At 39.9% G+C, this 14,177-nt stretch overlaps 1 protein-coding gene across 9 annotated transcripts in view; it reads right to left on the reverse strand.

The window, feature by feature from the left end:
• The window catches only part of LPP (LIM domain containing preferred translocation partner in lipoma), a 644,971-nt gene that overhangs the window by 359,837 nt on the left and 270,957 nt on the right, over positions 1-14,177 (reverse strand). For all 9 annotated transcript variants that reach the window (XM_032359809.1, XM_032359818.1, XM_032359824.1 and 6 more), the window contains one exon: positions 1,788-1,900. In XM_032359809.1, coding sequence (XP_032215700.1) covers positions 1,788-1,900 — 113 coding nt within the window. The remainder of the gene's footprint in view (positions 1-1,787; positions 1,901-14,177) is intronic.

Consider the following 14,177-nt stretch of genomic DNA (forward strand, 5'->3'; position numbering starts at 1 on the left):
AAGTTAAAAAAATAAATAAAAAACAAATCATGGTTTTAGTATTGTTATCAGGATGCAGTCGACACAGGAAAAGAATATTTGTAATTTTTATTTAAGCCCATGCTTGAATTTTTCTTAATTAAACCTTTTGGGAAAGCCTTATGATTACTGCTGTTGTTATATTTATACAGTAACAGTTAAAACATCAAAATACCCGTACAACCATATAACTTGGCAATTTCAAATCCATCTGTATTTCATCTAGCTACTAGAGGTAGACAGTTACCTTACTTTTAATTATAAGAAAAATTGGACTTAGTGTGACCTGTTCAAAACCACGTAACTAGAGGGGCACCAGGGTGGCGCAGTCATTTAAATATACAGACATTTGGTTTCTGCTAGATCCTGATCTCAAGAGTCATGAGATCAAGCCCCATGTGGGGCTCCGAGCTCAGCACAGAATCTGCTTGAGATTCTCTCTTTCCCTCTCCCTCTGCCCTCGCTCCCTGTGTGCTCTCTCTCTCTCTTGCGCCCTCTCTAAAATAAGTTAATAAATTTTAAAAACAAAACAAAACAAAACAAAACAAAACCCACATAACTAGATTACGTTGTTCAACTAGCAATCAAACACAAGTCTTCTGTCACAAGGTCAAACAAGCTTTTTAGAACTCAAGATTTAAAATGCAAGAAAGCAGTTTCCATAATATTCTAAGAGACCAAATAGACAAAACGAAGTTTTTAATTATGTAAATTCAATAATATGCAAAGAATAGCCCAGGACAAAATAAGAGCATAAGTATATAAAAGACAAATGTAGGAGGCTTTTTTTTAATTGTTAAAAAAAAAAAAATGACTAAAAATAAGAAAAAATGATTGTGTTATTTCTATTTGCTAAATAAAGGTAGACCAAATAATAGAATCAACCTGCATGTGCTCAACAATTATCAACTCATAACTAATCTTTCTTTCACCTATTTTCTCACTCATCAGCTCCCTACTCTTATTATTTTGAAGACCATACCTGATACCATTAATTTCCTCTCCCCAAATATCTTTGATGTTTCTCTGAAAGACAAGGGCTGTTTTTTTTTCTATGTATCTATAGTAACATTCTCACCTGTAAAACACAACAATAATTCTATAACTTTGTTACTTAGTTTTCCTTCCTGATACGAACAGCATTTGGATGCCAAGTGGTGGCATATGGTCACCAGTGACTCTATGCAATCACAAACTGACTATTCCTACCAGTGCTTCTGATTCCAGCCCCAAGCTACTTGCAATCAGCAGCTCTAGAGCACACCACTTGTACATAATCAATACATACTCTAATGTGCATCCTTGACCTCACTCAGTAAAGAATACCCCAAGAAGGTTTGCTGGTGCTTTTGCTAGAATGATGCCGCTGACCAATTAAGTGACCACAGTGACCAACCAGAGCCTTTGAAGATCACTCTTACTCACGCAGAATGCAATGTTTGTGGATAGAGAAACGAGGCAATAAAAAAGCATGACTGGGTCCCCAGGATAACAAGAAAATGTGGAATTCTCAAGTGGCATTTCTAAAAAATGGCTTTGAGTTTCAGAACAAAATTAGTAGGTAAAAGGATTTCTGGGGCTTTCGAATGCAAGCCAGCTGAGTTCTGAGAAGCTTCAGCCAGGGAGGTAGCATTAAAGGACCTGAGCTTTCTTGAGTTGCAAAGCTCTCTTCAGGCTCTGAATAAATGTTCATCCACCATGGAAATAATCACTGAATTCACCAACTTCCAAGCACGGCTCATTGATATGACTTCAACCATACATCTTACCTGTGCCCTGAAAGCACCTTCGTCAAGGGGTGGTGGAGGAGGGAAGTTTCCGGGGCTGGACGGAAGAGCACCAGGATCATCTAGAGGTGGAGGCGGGGGTGGAAGAAAGTCACCTACAGAAAGGACATGCACACAGGAAGTGAATATACAGGCAATCACACAGGACTCTTGAAAATCACACATTTGTTCAAGTTGACCGCACGGACATAGACCTTTTTGTCTCTTCGAGCAGTTATCCCCCATGATAGCTCTTTGCAGTTTCATCAGTAGCCTTACTTTTGAGAAGAACGAGGACCAGATCTGATACTTAGAAGTGACATAAAAGCTAGTCGAGAGGGGGCAGGAATGTTTAGCCAGAACAGAGAAGGTGCTTGGGGTTGTGGGGGCAGTGGCTGAGGGGTGTAAGACTTTCACAGTCAAACAGAGGAGGAAAAAAATATGTACACAAATGAAGATAATACAAGATAAAATATATTGAGATGGAGAAACAAACTCTTCTGGAAGCTAAGATAAAGGAAAGTTCATGTTAAGGTGGACGGACCAAAGAAGGCTTATACTGGAGCATTACAATGGCCCCTGAACATCATGATATGGACAACAAGTCTGCTTAGCAGAAAGACAGGGGAACAAAGGCATAGATTAAAACATCCAGGGCCTAGAGAATAAGGAGCAAGTTATTAAGAGAGCATAAATATGGGAATGTAAAATAATACTAGTAGGTAATAAAAATAAGTGCGGTGACCAAAAAAACCAAACCAAACCAAAACAACAACAACAACAACAATAAAAACAACTTTCAAGTGTGTTGCATGTCTAGTAAGTAGTTTGAATTGTATCATGCATGCGGTAGGGATCCAACAAGGACTTCTGAGAAGAAAAAACCTGCTTGCAATACGATTTACTAAAGACTAATCTAAAAGTCCATGTAGGGTGGATCAGGAGAAATTAAAATAAGTAACATCATTGAAATCTACAGACAATCCAGGCAGGATGTTATGAGGGGTCAGCATATCAAGAAACCTCAACACCACTGGCCAACCAGAACAGCATACCGACATTATGTTGTCATAAGAGAACGCCTAACCTCTAAGATCTGAGGTATATATATAAACCCAAGAGCTCTGTGGCTTCATGACATGGAATTTTTAAAAATACTTTGCAAGAAATCCTATTAGGAAAAGGAAATGTCCATTAAAAAAAAAATTCTTGATTTGACTTTCCTTCAAAAAATAATATTTAATAATAATAATAGATAATATTCATATATGAGTCGCCTGTCTTTGCATTTCAGATGCTCAACACTTACTGGTAAGGCCGCGAGTTCCTTCACCCAATGAGTTGCTTTTGGACAGTACCAAAATATCACAATTTAAGCCTTAATAAAAAAAGACTCTAAATGGCACTGGAATGAGAGTGGATTCAATATTCTGATATACCTTGGGGATGGTTCACTTGGGCTCTATTTGCCCTACAAATAACAGACTTAGCATTGGAAGAGTAGCTGTCCAATCTAGCTCCCCATTATATTCAGACTCCCAAGCAGTCAAACACACTATGTTTAGAATACTGTGCTTTTTGGACTCTCACTATGCACCAGTCACTGCTAAGATTTTCAAAGGCTACCTCTTAGTCCTCCATCCCTCCGTGCTGATGGTTCTCAAATTCTGGAGGTCATCAGGACCTCAGAAAGGTCTGGTTAAACACAGATGGCTATGTCCCACCCACCGAGCTCCTGATTCTGTAGGTCTAGAGTGGCATCTGAGAGTGTGCATTTCTAATAAATGCCCAGGGGATCCTGATGGTAGTCGTCCTGAGACCACACTTTGAGAGCCACTCCATTTAAACCAATTATTACATTGTTCCTATTTTAGACCCCACAGGATTAGAAAGGTTAAAAGACTTGTGTCATATAGAAACATTTCTGTTTCTCTTAACTTTCTAGATGTGCACATCTGGAGACATGCTTTGTCCATGTGCCTATTGGGGTTATAAGTCTCATAAACCTTCAGTAACACTACCCAGTAGTTCTGAACACTGGCTACTTACTAGAATCACCAAGAAAGCTTATCTAAAAATGCCCTTGCCCAAATACCAGCTCACATCAATCCAATCAGTATCTTGGGGATGGGGAAAAGGGGGTAGAGAGGAGATGTCAGGTCCCACTCCTCCCTTAAAACCCAGATGAGACTAATGTGCAGTCTGAATTGAGAAACTAACTTGGCCTTCCTTTGGCCAAACACTGCACTAAAAAGTAATAATAATTATATATATGTATATATATACATATATGTAATAACTATAGATAGATAGATAGATAGATAGATAGATTTAATACCTGTAAATAACAAGAATTGTCACCAAGTTCTTTTCTGCCTTGAAAAGTCAGAACCTATGAGAAGAATGCTCACAATGAGATCTTCAGTGATCAGCAAAGAAGGTCTATGCTGATGGAGACTGATGCTACCAAATTCTAGTGCGCGGCCTAATTTTCTGGTTCAAATGTTCTATCCGGACCTTCTTCTATCTATGCCTTCTTCATAACTAATTTAAACTTCTGAGTGCCATCTTATACTTTAGCACCATTTATTATATCACAGAGAACTGTTGGAACATTAAACCGGATCAGAACTGAATGGAATCTTGGAGATCATATCATAAAGGTAGAAACAGAGGCCCATGAAAGCCACATGAACAGTCCAAGTTCTCAGCAAATTAGTCTTAGAATAAAAACTACAACTGCTTGCGTCTGTAGCCCCTTCTACCTACAGTCAATCCTTGGAAAAAATAGGCTGGCATTCCACAGGTCAACTGACACACAGATTTTGTACAGCACAGTCCTGTAAATGTGTTTTCTCTTCCTTATGTTTTCCTTAACATGTTTTCTTCCCTCGCTTACTTCATCATAGAGTACAGTATATGATATATATAACATACAAAATACATGCAACCAAGTGTTCGTTTATTGGCCAAGAATCCAAAGGATTAACAGTAGCTTTTAGCAGTCAGTGTTCATGGAGAGTTGGAAGACATGTGGATTGTCAAACGAAGGGGGTCAGAGCCCTTCATTCCTGTGTCAGTCAAGGGTCAACTGCATATCCTTCCCGACTCTATTTCTACCTCAAAAATTGAATATATAGTGAGGCATAGGTTGTCGACAATCCTGGGAAGGTGAAAAGGAACAGAAAAGGAAGACGGAATGTATTCTTAAAAGAAATAACTTGAAAACAACAAAAATCTAGACTGCTAATTCTAGGTGAAGATTAGATTAAGATTTAAAAATAGTGATACGTTCATAATAATTATCACATAATTTTCAGTTTTTCAAGCTCGACCATCATAGGCCTCTTCCTTCATTCCTTGGAGTGGAGCTCACATTTTAAAACAGTGTGGAGGAGCAGGCAAATGCCTAAGAAACAGACACACACATGATAAAGGATAGAAAATGGGTCCTTTGGAGGGAAACAACCAGCTGAGATAGTTGGAATGAAAAGCTCTTAATAATTATCTTAAATCAGACTAAGAACTATTTCAAGAACTCTGATTTATGGTTCACCATTTTAACAGGCAATTAAGCAAAGGAAAATGCTTCTAAGTTGCAGGAAAAATAAGACTGCAGAAGAGAGAAAGCAAATTTACATGTTTAAAGAAGATGGTAAAATGGAAAGAACAAAACAACAAAGTGTGTGTGTGTGTGTCTGTGTGTATCTTTGTGTGTCTTTGTGTCTCTGTGTCGGTGTTGGTGGGGGAGGGATCATTTCCATTCTTGCAGACTTTTTCCAACAATGAGGGAGCATCTGGCTTAGAAGCTCAGGTGGTGACCCTCCAGAAACACATCCACAAGGAATCAGCTGCAGGACCTTGCAAATAGCAATGCTAAGCTATAGACCTTCACCTTAGTGCATGGCCTATCCTCCTCTCTGCTTGCAAGGGGTAATCCAAATGGAATTATCAGACCCTGTGAATTACAGGGGCATGGAATAAATCAAGCAAGCAAGCCAAAACAGAACACACCATGAGGCTACTGAACAGTGCAGGGATACCTAAAATCTAAGATGGAAATATTTAGTTTCAGAAGAAGAAGGGTAGGGTGCTGGGGTAGCTCAGTCAGTTAAGCTGGTGCCTTTGGCTCAGGTTGTGATCCCAGGCTCCTGAGATTGAGCCCCACATTGGGCTCCCGGCTCAGTGGGGAGCCTGCTGTTCCCTCTGCCTGCTGCTATCCCTGTTTGTGCTCTCCCTCTGTCAAATGGATAAATAAAATCTTAAAAAAAAAAAAAAAAAAAACCCACAAAAGAAAGAGGGTAGTCCCAACCATATGCCTACAGACCTGGTGTCCTCCTTACCCTTTTCCTAGCCATCCAAAGCTTATCCACATACAAAATACATGTATCCCTCACTTGCCAGGCAAAGAGTTAACTCAAGTTACACAGCTAGTGAAATATGGAGCTGGAAATGGATTGTCACTCTGCATGGCAGAGAAGCTAGGAAGTATCTCACTTAATTTGCTCTGTATCATCCCAAAGAATTCAGCTAATATTCAACAGATTTTTACTTTGGGCCAGAGGTAGCACCATGAGGCAGCTAAAGGGTGAGTCGTGCAAAAGTGTATGTCTCTGACTCTCAAAGACCACTTTATGCCAACTCACTGCCACTGCCACAAAATAATGCTATGCAATGCATAGCATTAACCTGAGAAGCAAGCAAGGCAAATCTGCCAAGAACCCAGGTATGCATCCTTTCTTCGGCCACCCTTCCTAGTCTAGGGGTTAGAAGGCAGGAGCACGAAGAAGCTTATACAGCTACCTGCTAGGAACTGGGTTATCAGCCACAGTAGGTGCCCTAGCGACATGGCTTGGGCACCTATGAAAGGCATCTATCAACCTGAATGCAGAGCTCACTTCTCCCTTCATCAAATCAAGGCCAACATGAAAGGGGGGGAAAGAGCAAGAATTTACTAGCAAAGAAGGTGGTAAATTACTAATTGTATGTGATGGTAGTGAAAAAACACAAGGGAATAATTAAACTCAGATCATCAGTGAAGTCTGAATTAATTTACTATAGTTAAAAAACAACAACGGAAAAAGCATCATTCTTTTTCTTCTTCCAGCATCCGTATACACCTGCACGCATACATGGGGATTCACACAGCAGCCCCCTGTGTGCCCCACATAGGGGTCTATCACAGCACCTCTAATACCTGGTTGCACTTAGGTATTTGTGGTCATTCTCTCCTACTTAGAACGGCAAGGAGAGCCCACTTACAGTTTCTTTCTAGCTCCACATCCTAGGATAAGATTTGGGCCACGGTACACTCTCAGTAAATAGATTAGCTGAATAACTGACATACACAGAAAGCCATTTCATTGTTCAATTGATGTTTAAAAAAAAATGGCCTGATGCCTTACATAGTGTTCAAATGTCAATGTACAAATGGCCAAGGGTATCTAGAAAAAACACAGACTCAGACTCAGCAGATATGGGATAAGGCCTGAGACTCTGCATGTCTAACATCCTCGCCAGGGGCTGAGGCCGTAGGCCCATGTGCGCCACAGGGAGGAGCATGGCTTTCTTTAGGGGCCTTCCAGTTGACTCCTGTTGGTTTTCCAGCTTTCTTATGTGGCTACTTTCTGGTTGTTTAAGGAAATAAACATTAAGGTATAAATAAAGAAAATCACTTACAGGCTTCTCAAGTTAAGTATTTAAATTATGAGTATATAACAGATTGGGTTGGAACACACATACATGTACACGTACACACACACACACACAAAATGTCATTACAGTGACCAAATCATAAGCAATTACAGTGACCAAATCATAAGCTTCCAGGAAAAAGCTATCTATTTCTGTTTATAGTCACTAATAGAGGACAGAAATATGTTCAGAAGAAAATCACACAAGATCCCAAGCCTAGAACTTGAAATGCAAACCCCAGCTCTACCTTTTACTCCAGAAAAGGCCATACTACCATCTCAGGCTCGGCCTCCCTCACCTATGAAATGAGGATGACCATATCTACTTCCGTGTCACCCTCCAGATCAAAGCAGTTTAAACAGAGACTCTGAACCTTTTTGACCACCACCCGGAGTAAAGAAATACCCTTTTATATCATGATGCAATACGACCACTAGGCCCTATCTAAGTACAAGCATATCTGAAACGAGGGTTTCACGAAGCCGTACTTCCCACATGCTACACACACTGCAATTTCTATTAGATGTATTTATTTACAAACTGCTGGTTATTCATGGAGTAACCATCACTACAGTGACTGTGACCCAGAACTCAGAAAACGACCTCAACTCCCAACCAAAACATCAGGACGCAAATCTGAATGTGACTTGTACCACGGCTACATACGCCGGGGGCCATTCTTGCTGCTTTCCACACAGGCACAAGGGGACAACTGAGTCTGAAGCTGCCTCCTCAAGAGACCAACTCGGAGAAGGCAAAGCTCTCTGAAAAGATTGAAGAGACTGAGAGGAAGACAAAGCAAAGGCGACAGGAGTGGCCGTCTCCATAGATGACAGAGCGTCCTCTTCAGAGATGAGAGGCAACTTATTACAGAACAAAGCAACTAAAGACCCATTACAATTCCACCCTCAACGCCATCTTCACTTTATAGTAAACACACTTGCCACCCAGGAAATTACACCAGAAAACACACCGAGCGAAATATTTTTTAAAATGACGCATTCGCAGGGCGCCTGGCTGGCTTGGTCTATAGAGAGGCGACTCCGGATCTCAGGGTCGCAAGTTTGAGTTCCACGTTGGGTGTAGAGTTTGCTTAAGACAATGAGGTGTTCATGGTTTAGGACAGCATGTATAATGGTATCATCTGCATGAAAATATATATGCCTGTGTTGTCATGGATTATCTTGTAAATGGATTCCTAAGAAATTGTTAACAGCAAGTTGCCTCTATGAAGAAGTTGAATTTTATCACTAGGAACAAGAGTGGAAAAGAAACTTACTCTTCGTGATACAAAATTTTCAACTGCCACTATTTCACCCATTTACTTTTTTTTTTAATTCCAGTACAGTTAATGGACAATATTATATTAGCTTCAGGTGTGCATTACAGGGATCCGGCAATTCACACATTAATCAGAACTCTTAATCCCCATCACCTGTTTCACCCACTCCCCACCACCACCTCCCTTCTGGTAACCCTCAGTTTGTTCTCTACATTTAAGCGTCTGCTTCTTGGTCTGTCTCTTTTTTACCTTTGTTCATTTATTTTATTCCTTAAAGTCCTCATATGAATGAAATTACATGGTTATTTAAAAAAAAATTTATTTAAACTCAATTTAATTAACATACAGTGCATTATTGTTTTCATAGACAGAATTTAGAGATTCATCAGTTGCACAGAACACCCAGGGCTCATTACATCAAGTGGCCTCCTGAATGTCCATTACCCAGCCACCCCATCCCCCCACCCACATCCTCTCCAGCAGCCCTCAGCTCCTTTCCCATAGCTAAGAGTCTCTTATGGTTTGTCTCCCTCTCTGATTTCATCTTATTTTATCATATGAGGAATTTAAGAAACAAAACAGATGAACATAGGGAAAGGGAAGGAAAACTATAGCTATTTTTAAAATAACATGTATACACAAAACCAAAGAGAAATTCTCAGTACCTAGAAATGTGTCATCTGCAAAGATTGAGCTGAACAAGGTTTTAAATACTACCAGGATACACTGGGCTATGGCAGAGGTTAAGAAACCATTGAGGATAAGTCCCATTGAATGCATCACCTCTCAGGCTTCTCAAAGGATTTACTACCCACTGGTAGTAACTAAAAATATGAAAGGAAATACCCTGACTTTGTCAACCAGTTATCTGTAGTATAGAGAATAAAAAGACTGCTTATTCCTAGAGCCAAAGCCTATGCACCATCTCAGTGTGACCTCAGACCTCTGTCCTAGAGAGAGATTAAGTCCTCACGGAGCTATTAATAAAGTGGCTCCTATATTCCCATTTTACTCCCGTTCTTTGAGTGGGTAGCCCCTTTGAAAACTCTCTGGGAGAAGTGATAATTATCAGACCAAGCCTGGGCATTCCCAGTTCCCTGTCCTCGTCATGCAAACAGCAACACCACCAGCCCCCTTAAATAATGCATCTTCATCTGTAAGTGAGGAGATATGTGACCTTAAGCAAGTGATTCCAATTCCTCGGCTCTGACACCAGACACTTTTGGAGTTCAGGCTTTTATTATACATAATTATACATTAGAAAATTAACCTTTCTATTTTCCTTCCATTTTTATTTTCTGCCGCTTAACTAAAAAACAGATTGTTGATTGTAATAGCACTTAATTTTCTAATCAATGTCATTTACATGGTAGGACTAAGATTAAAAATAATAATGAAGGGGCACCTGGGTGGCTCCGTGGGTTAAGCCTCTGCCTTCAGCTCAGGTTATGATCTCAGGGTCCTGGGATCAAGCCCCATATTGGGCTCCCCGCTTAGCAGGGAACCTGGTTCCCTCCCTCTCTCTCTGCCTTTCTTTCTGCCTATTTGTAATCTCTGTCTCTCTCTCTGTGTCAAATAAATAAGTAAAATTTTTAAAAATATGATGAAACACAATATTGATGACCAAAAAAAATCTGCATTTTTCTACCCTACTCACATATAAATAGAGGAGGATTAAGATAAGACTTTTCTCAAGAAAATCTGACAAGTATCAAGAGCCGTAAAATATTTATACACTTTAATGCAGCAACACCACTTTTAATGAATTGTCCTACAAAAGAAGTAACTGAAGAGTACATAGAGAAGCACATTAAAGAATCTTCATCACAATGAAATATAATGGAATTAATCAGAACATTCATCAGTAAAGTATTGGTAAAAAAAATCAACTGCAGTCAATCACACACTGGGAAACTGTGTAGCCATCAAAATAATGATTTTCATCCAGATCTGACATCTATTTACTCATGGACTGAGTGCCTTTTATGTGTCAGGCATTATTCTAGACATAAGAGGGGAAATCAAACATTAAGAACAAGAAATAAAATAAAAAAGTGATGTACTCATGGAACTTATATTCTATCAGAAGGAGAGGAATCTTTAAAAATAAACTCAACAGGAGCGCCTGGGTGGCTCAGTGGGTTAAGCCTCTGCCTTCGGCTCAGGTCATGATCTCAGGGTCCTACGATTGAGCCCTGCATCAGGCTTTCTGCTCAGCAGACCCTGCTCCCCCTTCCCCCTCTGCCTGCCTCTCTCCCTACTTGTGATCTCCCCCTCTCTGTGTCAAATAAATAAAATCCTAAAAAAATAAAAATAAAAATAAAAAATAAATTAAACAAAACATAGTCACAAATGGTGATTAGCACTAGGAAACAGAGAGCAAAGAAATCAAGGGAGTTCTAGGGTGGGGATGGAAAGCCATAATTTTTAAGAGAAAGGATGGGAAATGCCTCACCAATGTGGTATTTGAACAAAGACTTAAATCTAGTGAGGGAGTGAGTCACGGAGTATCTGGAAGAAGAACCTGAAGAACTTTCTGACATATCATATGAGGAAAATAGTGGGCTACTGAATAGTGCTCATCACATGGTCCTATTTTTGTAGAAACCTGTATGTTAACAATGGTTGTCTAGAGCTTATGGGAAGAGTTGTGGGGTTTTTTTTTTCCTTCCTTTTTAATCCTTCTCCTTTTGGTTCAACTGTTATACAATAAATGTGAATCACAGACATGCATTTTTTAAAAATCAAAGGAAGACACTGTGAAATGAATCGCAGAATCGACTCAAACCCAGTGTTTAATTTTAATGTGCCACTATATTTACCCAAGCCCAAATGTAATGTCTCCGTCATCTTTCTAAATAACTTTAGCTTGAAATGTTCATTGTGATTCTCAAATTAAAAGCAAGAAGAATTATTTATCCTAAAGCGGATGAAGTCTTTCTGATTTTCAAATGGACAGTTTCACTCTACAATTCACTAATACAGAATCCCTGGGTCTTCACTAAATCCAACAGTCCCAGTGCTTCCTCACAAATAAATTATTTGTGTGAAGCTGGGATACATCTAAGCATACTGCACTCCTCTATTTTACTGCAGTTTCCATTTGTTGAAAATAAATTCAATTTCTTGGTCAAAAGCACTGAATGATGTTTAAGTAATACGAAATTAGGAGGACGGTCTGGCTCTGCAAATGGATTAGAACCAGAACTAACATTTTTAATCCACCAATTGTCATCTGTCTTATAAAACGTGCTAATTGCTACCCAAACAACAAACCACCCCATAAATTTCGGCTTCCAAAGATGGGCACTCAAAATGAATAAAGCAACGACCTAAGTAAGCCTGAGCATCAATCTTCTACCAGCTACTGAGGTATCTTCAGCCCCAACATCAAAAAGTGAAATTCTCTCTGTTCCAAACTGAAATGAAAATTAAAAATTCATGTTGTGGACAGAGAATGAGGCAACAGTCCAGGGAAACAACAACAACAAATCTTCATTTACCACTGAAAAAGGAAGGTGAAAAACAAATAGTGTGCTGAAAGACAATTCCAAAAAACACCCCCTTCCTCGGGAGATAGGACATCGCCCCACGGCAGTCATTGAGGGCAGAAGCCTCCCTTCCCCCCAAAGATGGCGGGAAGCTTAAGGGGGTAAGTTTTCACAATAAAAACGCTTGAACTATCTCAGTTAACTTATCCAATCACTGCTGTATTTGGATAAAGTAAGCCATCCTCACTTTGAAGACAACATACCTCTCTGTCCTGATTTAGCTCTATTAAAGCAAAGCATTCTGCTCTTCGTTAGTTTAATTACTTACCTACTGGTTTATCCTACTAGACTACATGTGTTTTACCCTGCACAACTTTGTCCCTTTCCAATTATTGACATAAGGTTAATACAGTACAGTACTGGTGGGCCACAGGTCCTGCATGGCGCTAACTGTTGGACAGCTAATGATATCAGTCTTAAAATAGCCACTGAGTTTTGCTGATTTTGGTAGCAGCGGTGTTTCTACACATTCCCTTACTCAAAGCATGTCTTCAAGATACAGGCAATGAGTCCACATTCCTAAGTCATCGCCTGATTACGGGGGTGTCCCAGCCTCCAGACACACGACATCATATGTATTGTACTTGACCTTCCTTCCACAATAAGAGATCCGTAGATAGGTCTTAACAGTATCTATACCCCACCAAGTATCTAGAAACTTCTTGAAAAATCATCCAGGAATTTTGAAGAGTCAGAATTCTTCCCATAAACGAGAAATGGGAATGGAGGAGGAACAGGGACATGAAGGAAGATGAAAGAGAGATGTCACATGGACAAAATCTCAAAAGGTCAGCTCTTGAGATGTTGGAACAAATACGACTTTTAACTGAGAGTGTACATCCAAATCTCATGGGGCACTTCCTTTTCCACTACCTGTAGCCAGGCCTTACTCTAGAATTCTTCAATCAGCATCCCTGGGTTTAGGATTGAGATACAAGCATCCTGGAAAGCTCCGAGATTGAAGCTGATGTGTGGCCCTGTTTAGCAGTCACTGAACTCCATGAAAAACAGACTGAGGAAATGGTCTAAGTTAAAGAAGACTAAGGAGACAAGACAACCAAATGTAGCTTGTGACTCTGGATAGGATCCTAGACCAGAAAAAGGAGATTAGTAGGACAATAATGAAATCTGAATAAAGTTTACATACTAGTTAGTAGTATTGTGTCAGTGTATTCATTACCTGGTTTGGGTACCTGTACTGTGACTGTGTAAGACGTCAACAATTAGGGAAAACGGAAAGACTAAGCGAAAAACCCTTTGCACTATTTTCCAGTGTTTGGGTACAGTCTGAAATTATTTTAGAATGAAAGGTCAAAATTTATTTTTAACTTTTAGGGGAAAAAGAAAAAGTAACTTTCCTAGTCCTGTAACTTTATCTTATAGATGGAGGAATTCTGGACCCGTGTAGTGAAGGGAAACAGACAAGTGGTGTAGAACCATACCAAAAAATCCACCATGACTCCAAATCTCCTAACTTCCAGCTAGGGACACATGTCCCACAGTACATGACAGATTTAGTGTGAGACTCTGAAATCTGTTGGGAATAAGAAGGAAACTTGTTCTGCCCCTACAGCTTCAGAAGACTACAGTGAAGAGAAGGGGCCCTTGCTGTTTAGGAGACCTGGAACAGATAGATCAGGAACATATAAAATATCTTCAACTAAATCCAGGCTGACTGCAACCTGGGCAGACCAATAATGTTAGCTCAGCATGTTACATGTTAGATCAGCAGCAGTGAAATCCCATAAAGCTTCCTTGTCTCCACCGTGGGACCCATTCCCCTGCATCAGGAGACTCCTGATGATGAAAATGGCTCCATGGCCAGGGGCTTTCTATGGTTTCTCCAGTCTTCATCTTTTCTGCACA

The sequence above is a fragment of the Mustela erminea genome, chromosome 1, assembly GCF_009829155.1.
Source record: "Mustela erminea isolate mMusErm1 chromosome 1, mMusErm1.Pri, whole genome shotgun sequence".
Classification (NCBI taxonomy): domain Eukaryota; kingdom Metazoa; phylum Chordata; class Mammalia; order Carnivora; family Mustelidae; genus Mustela; species Mustela erminea.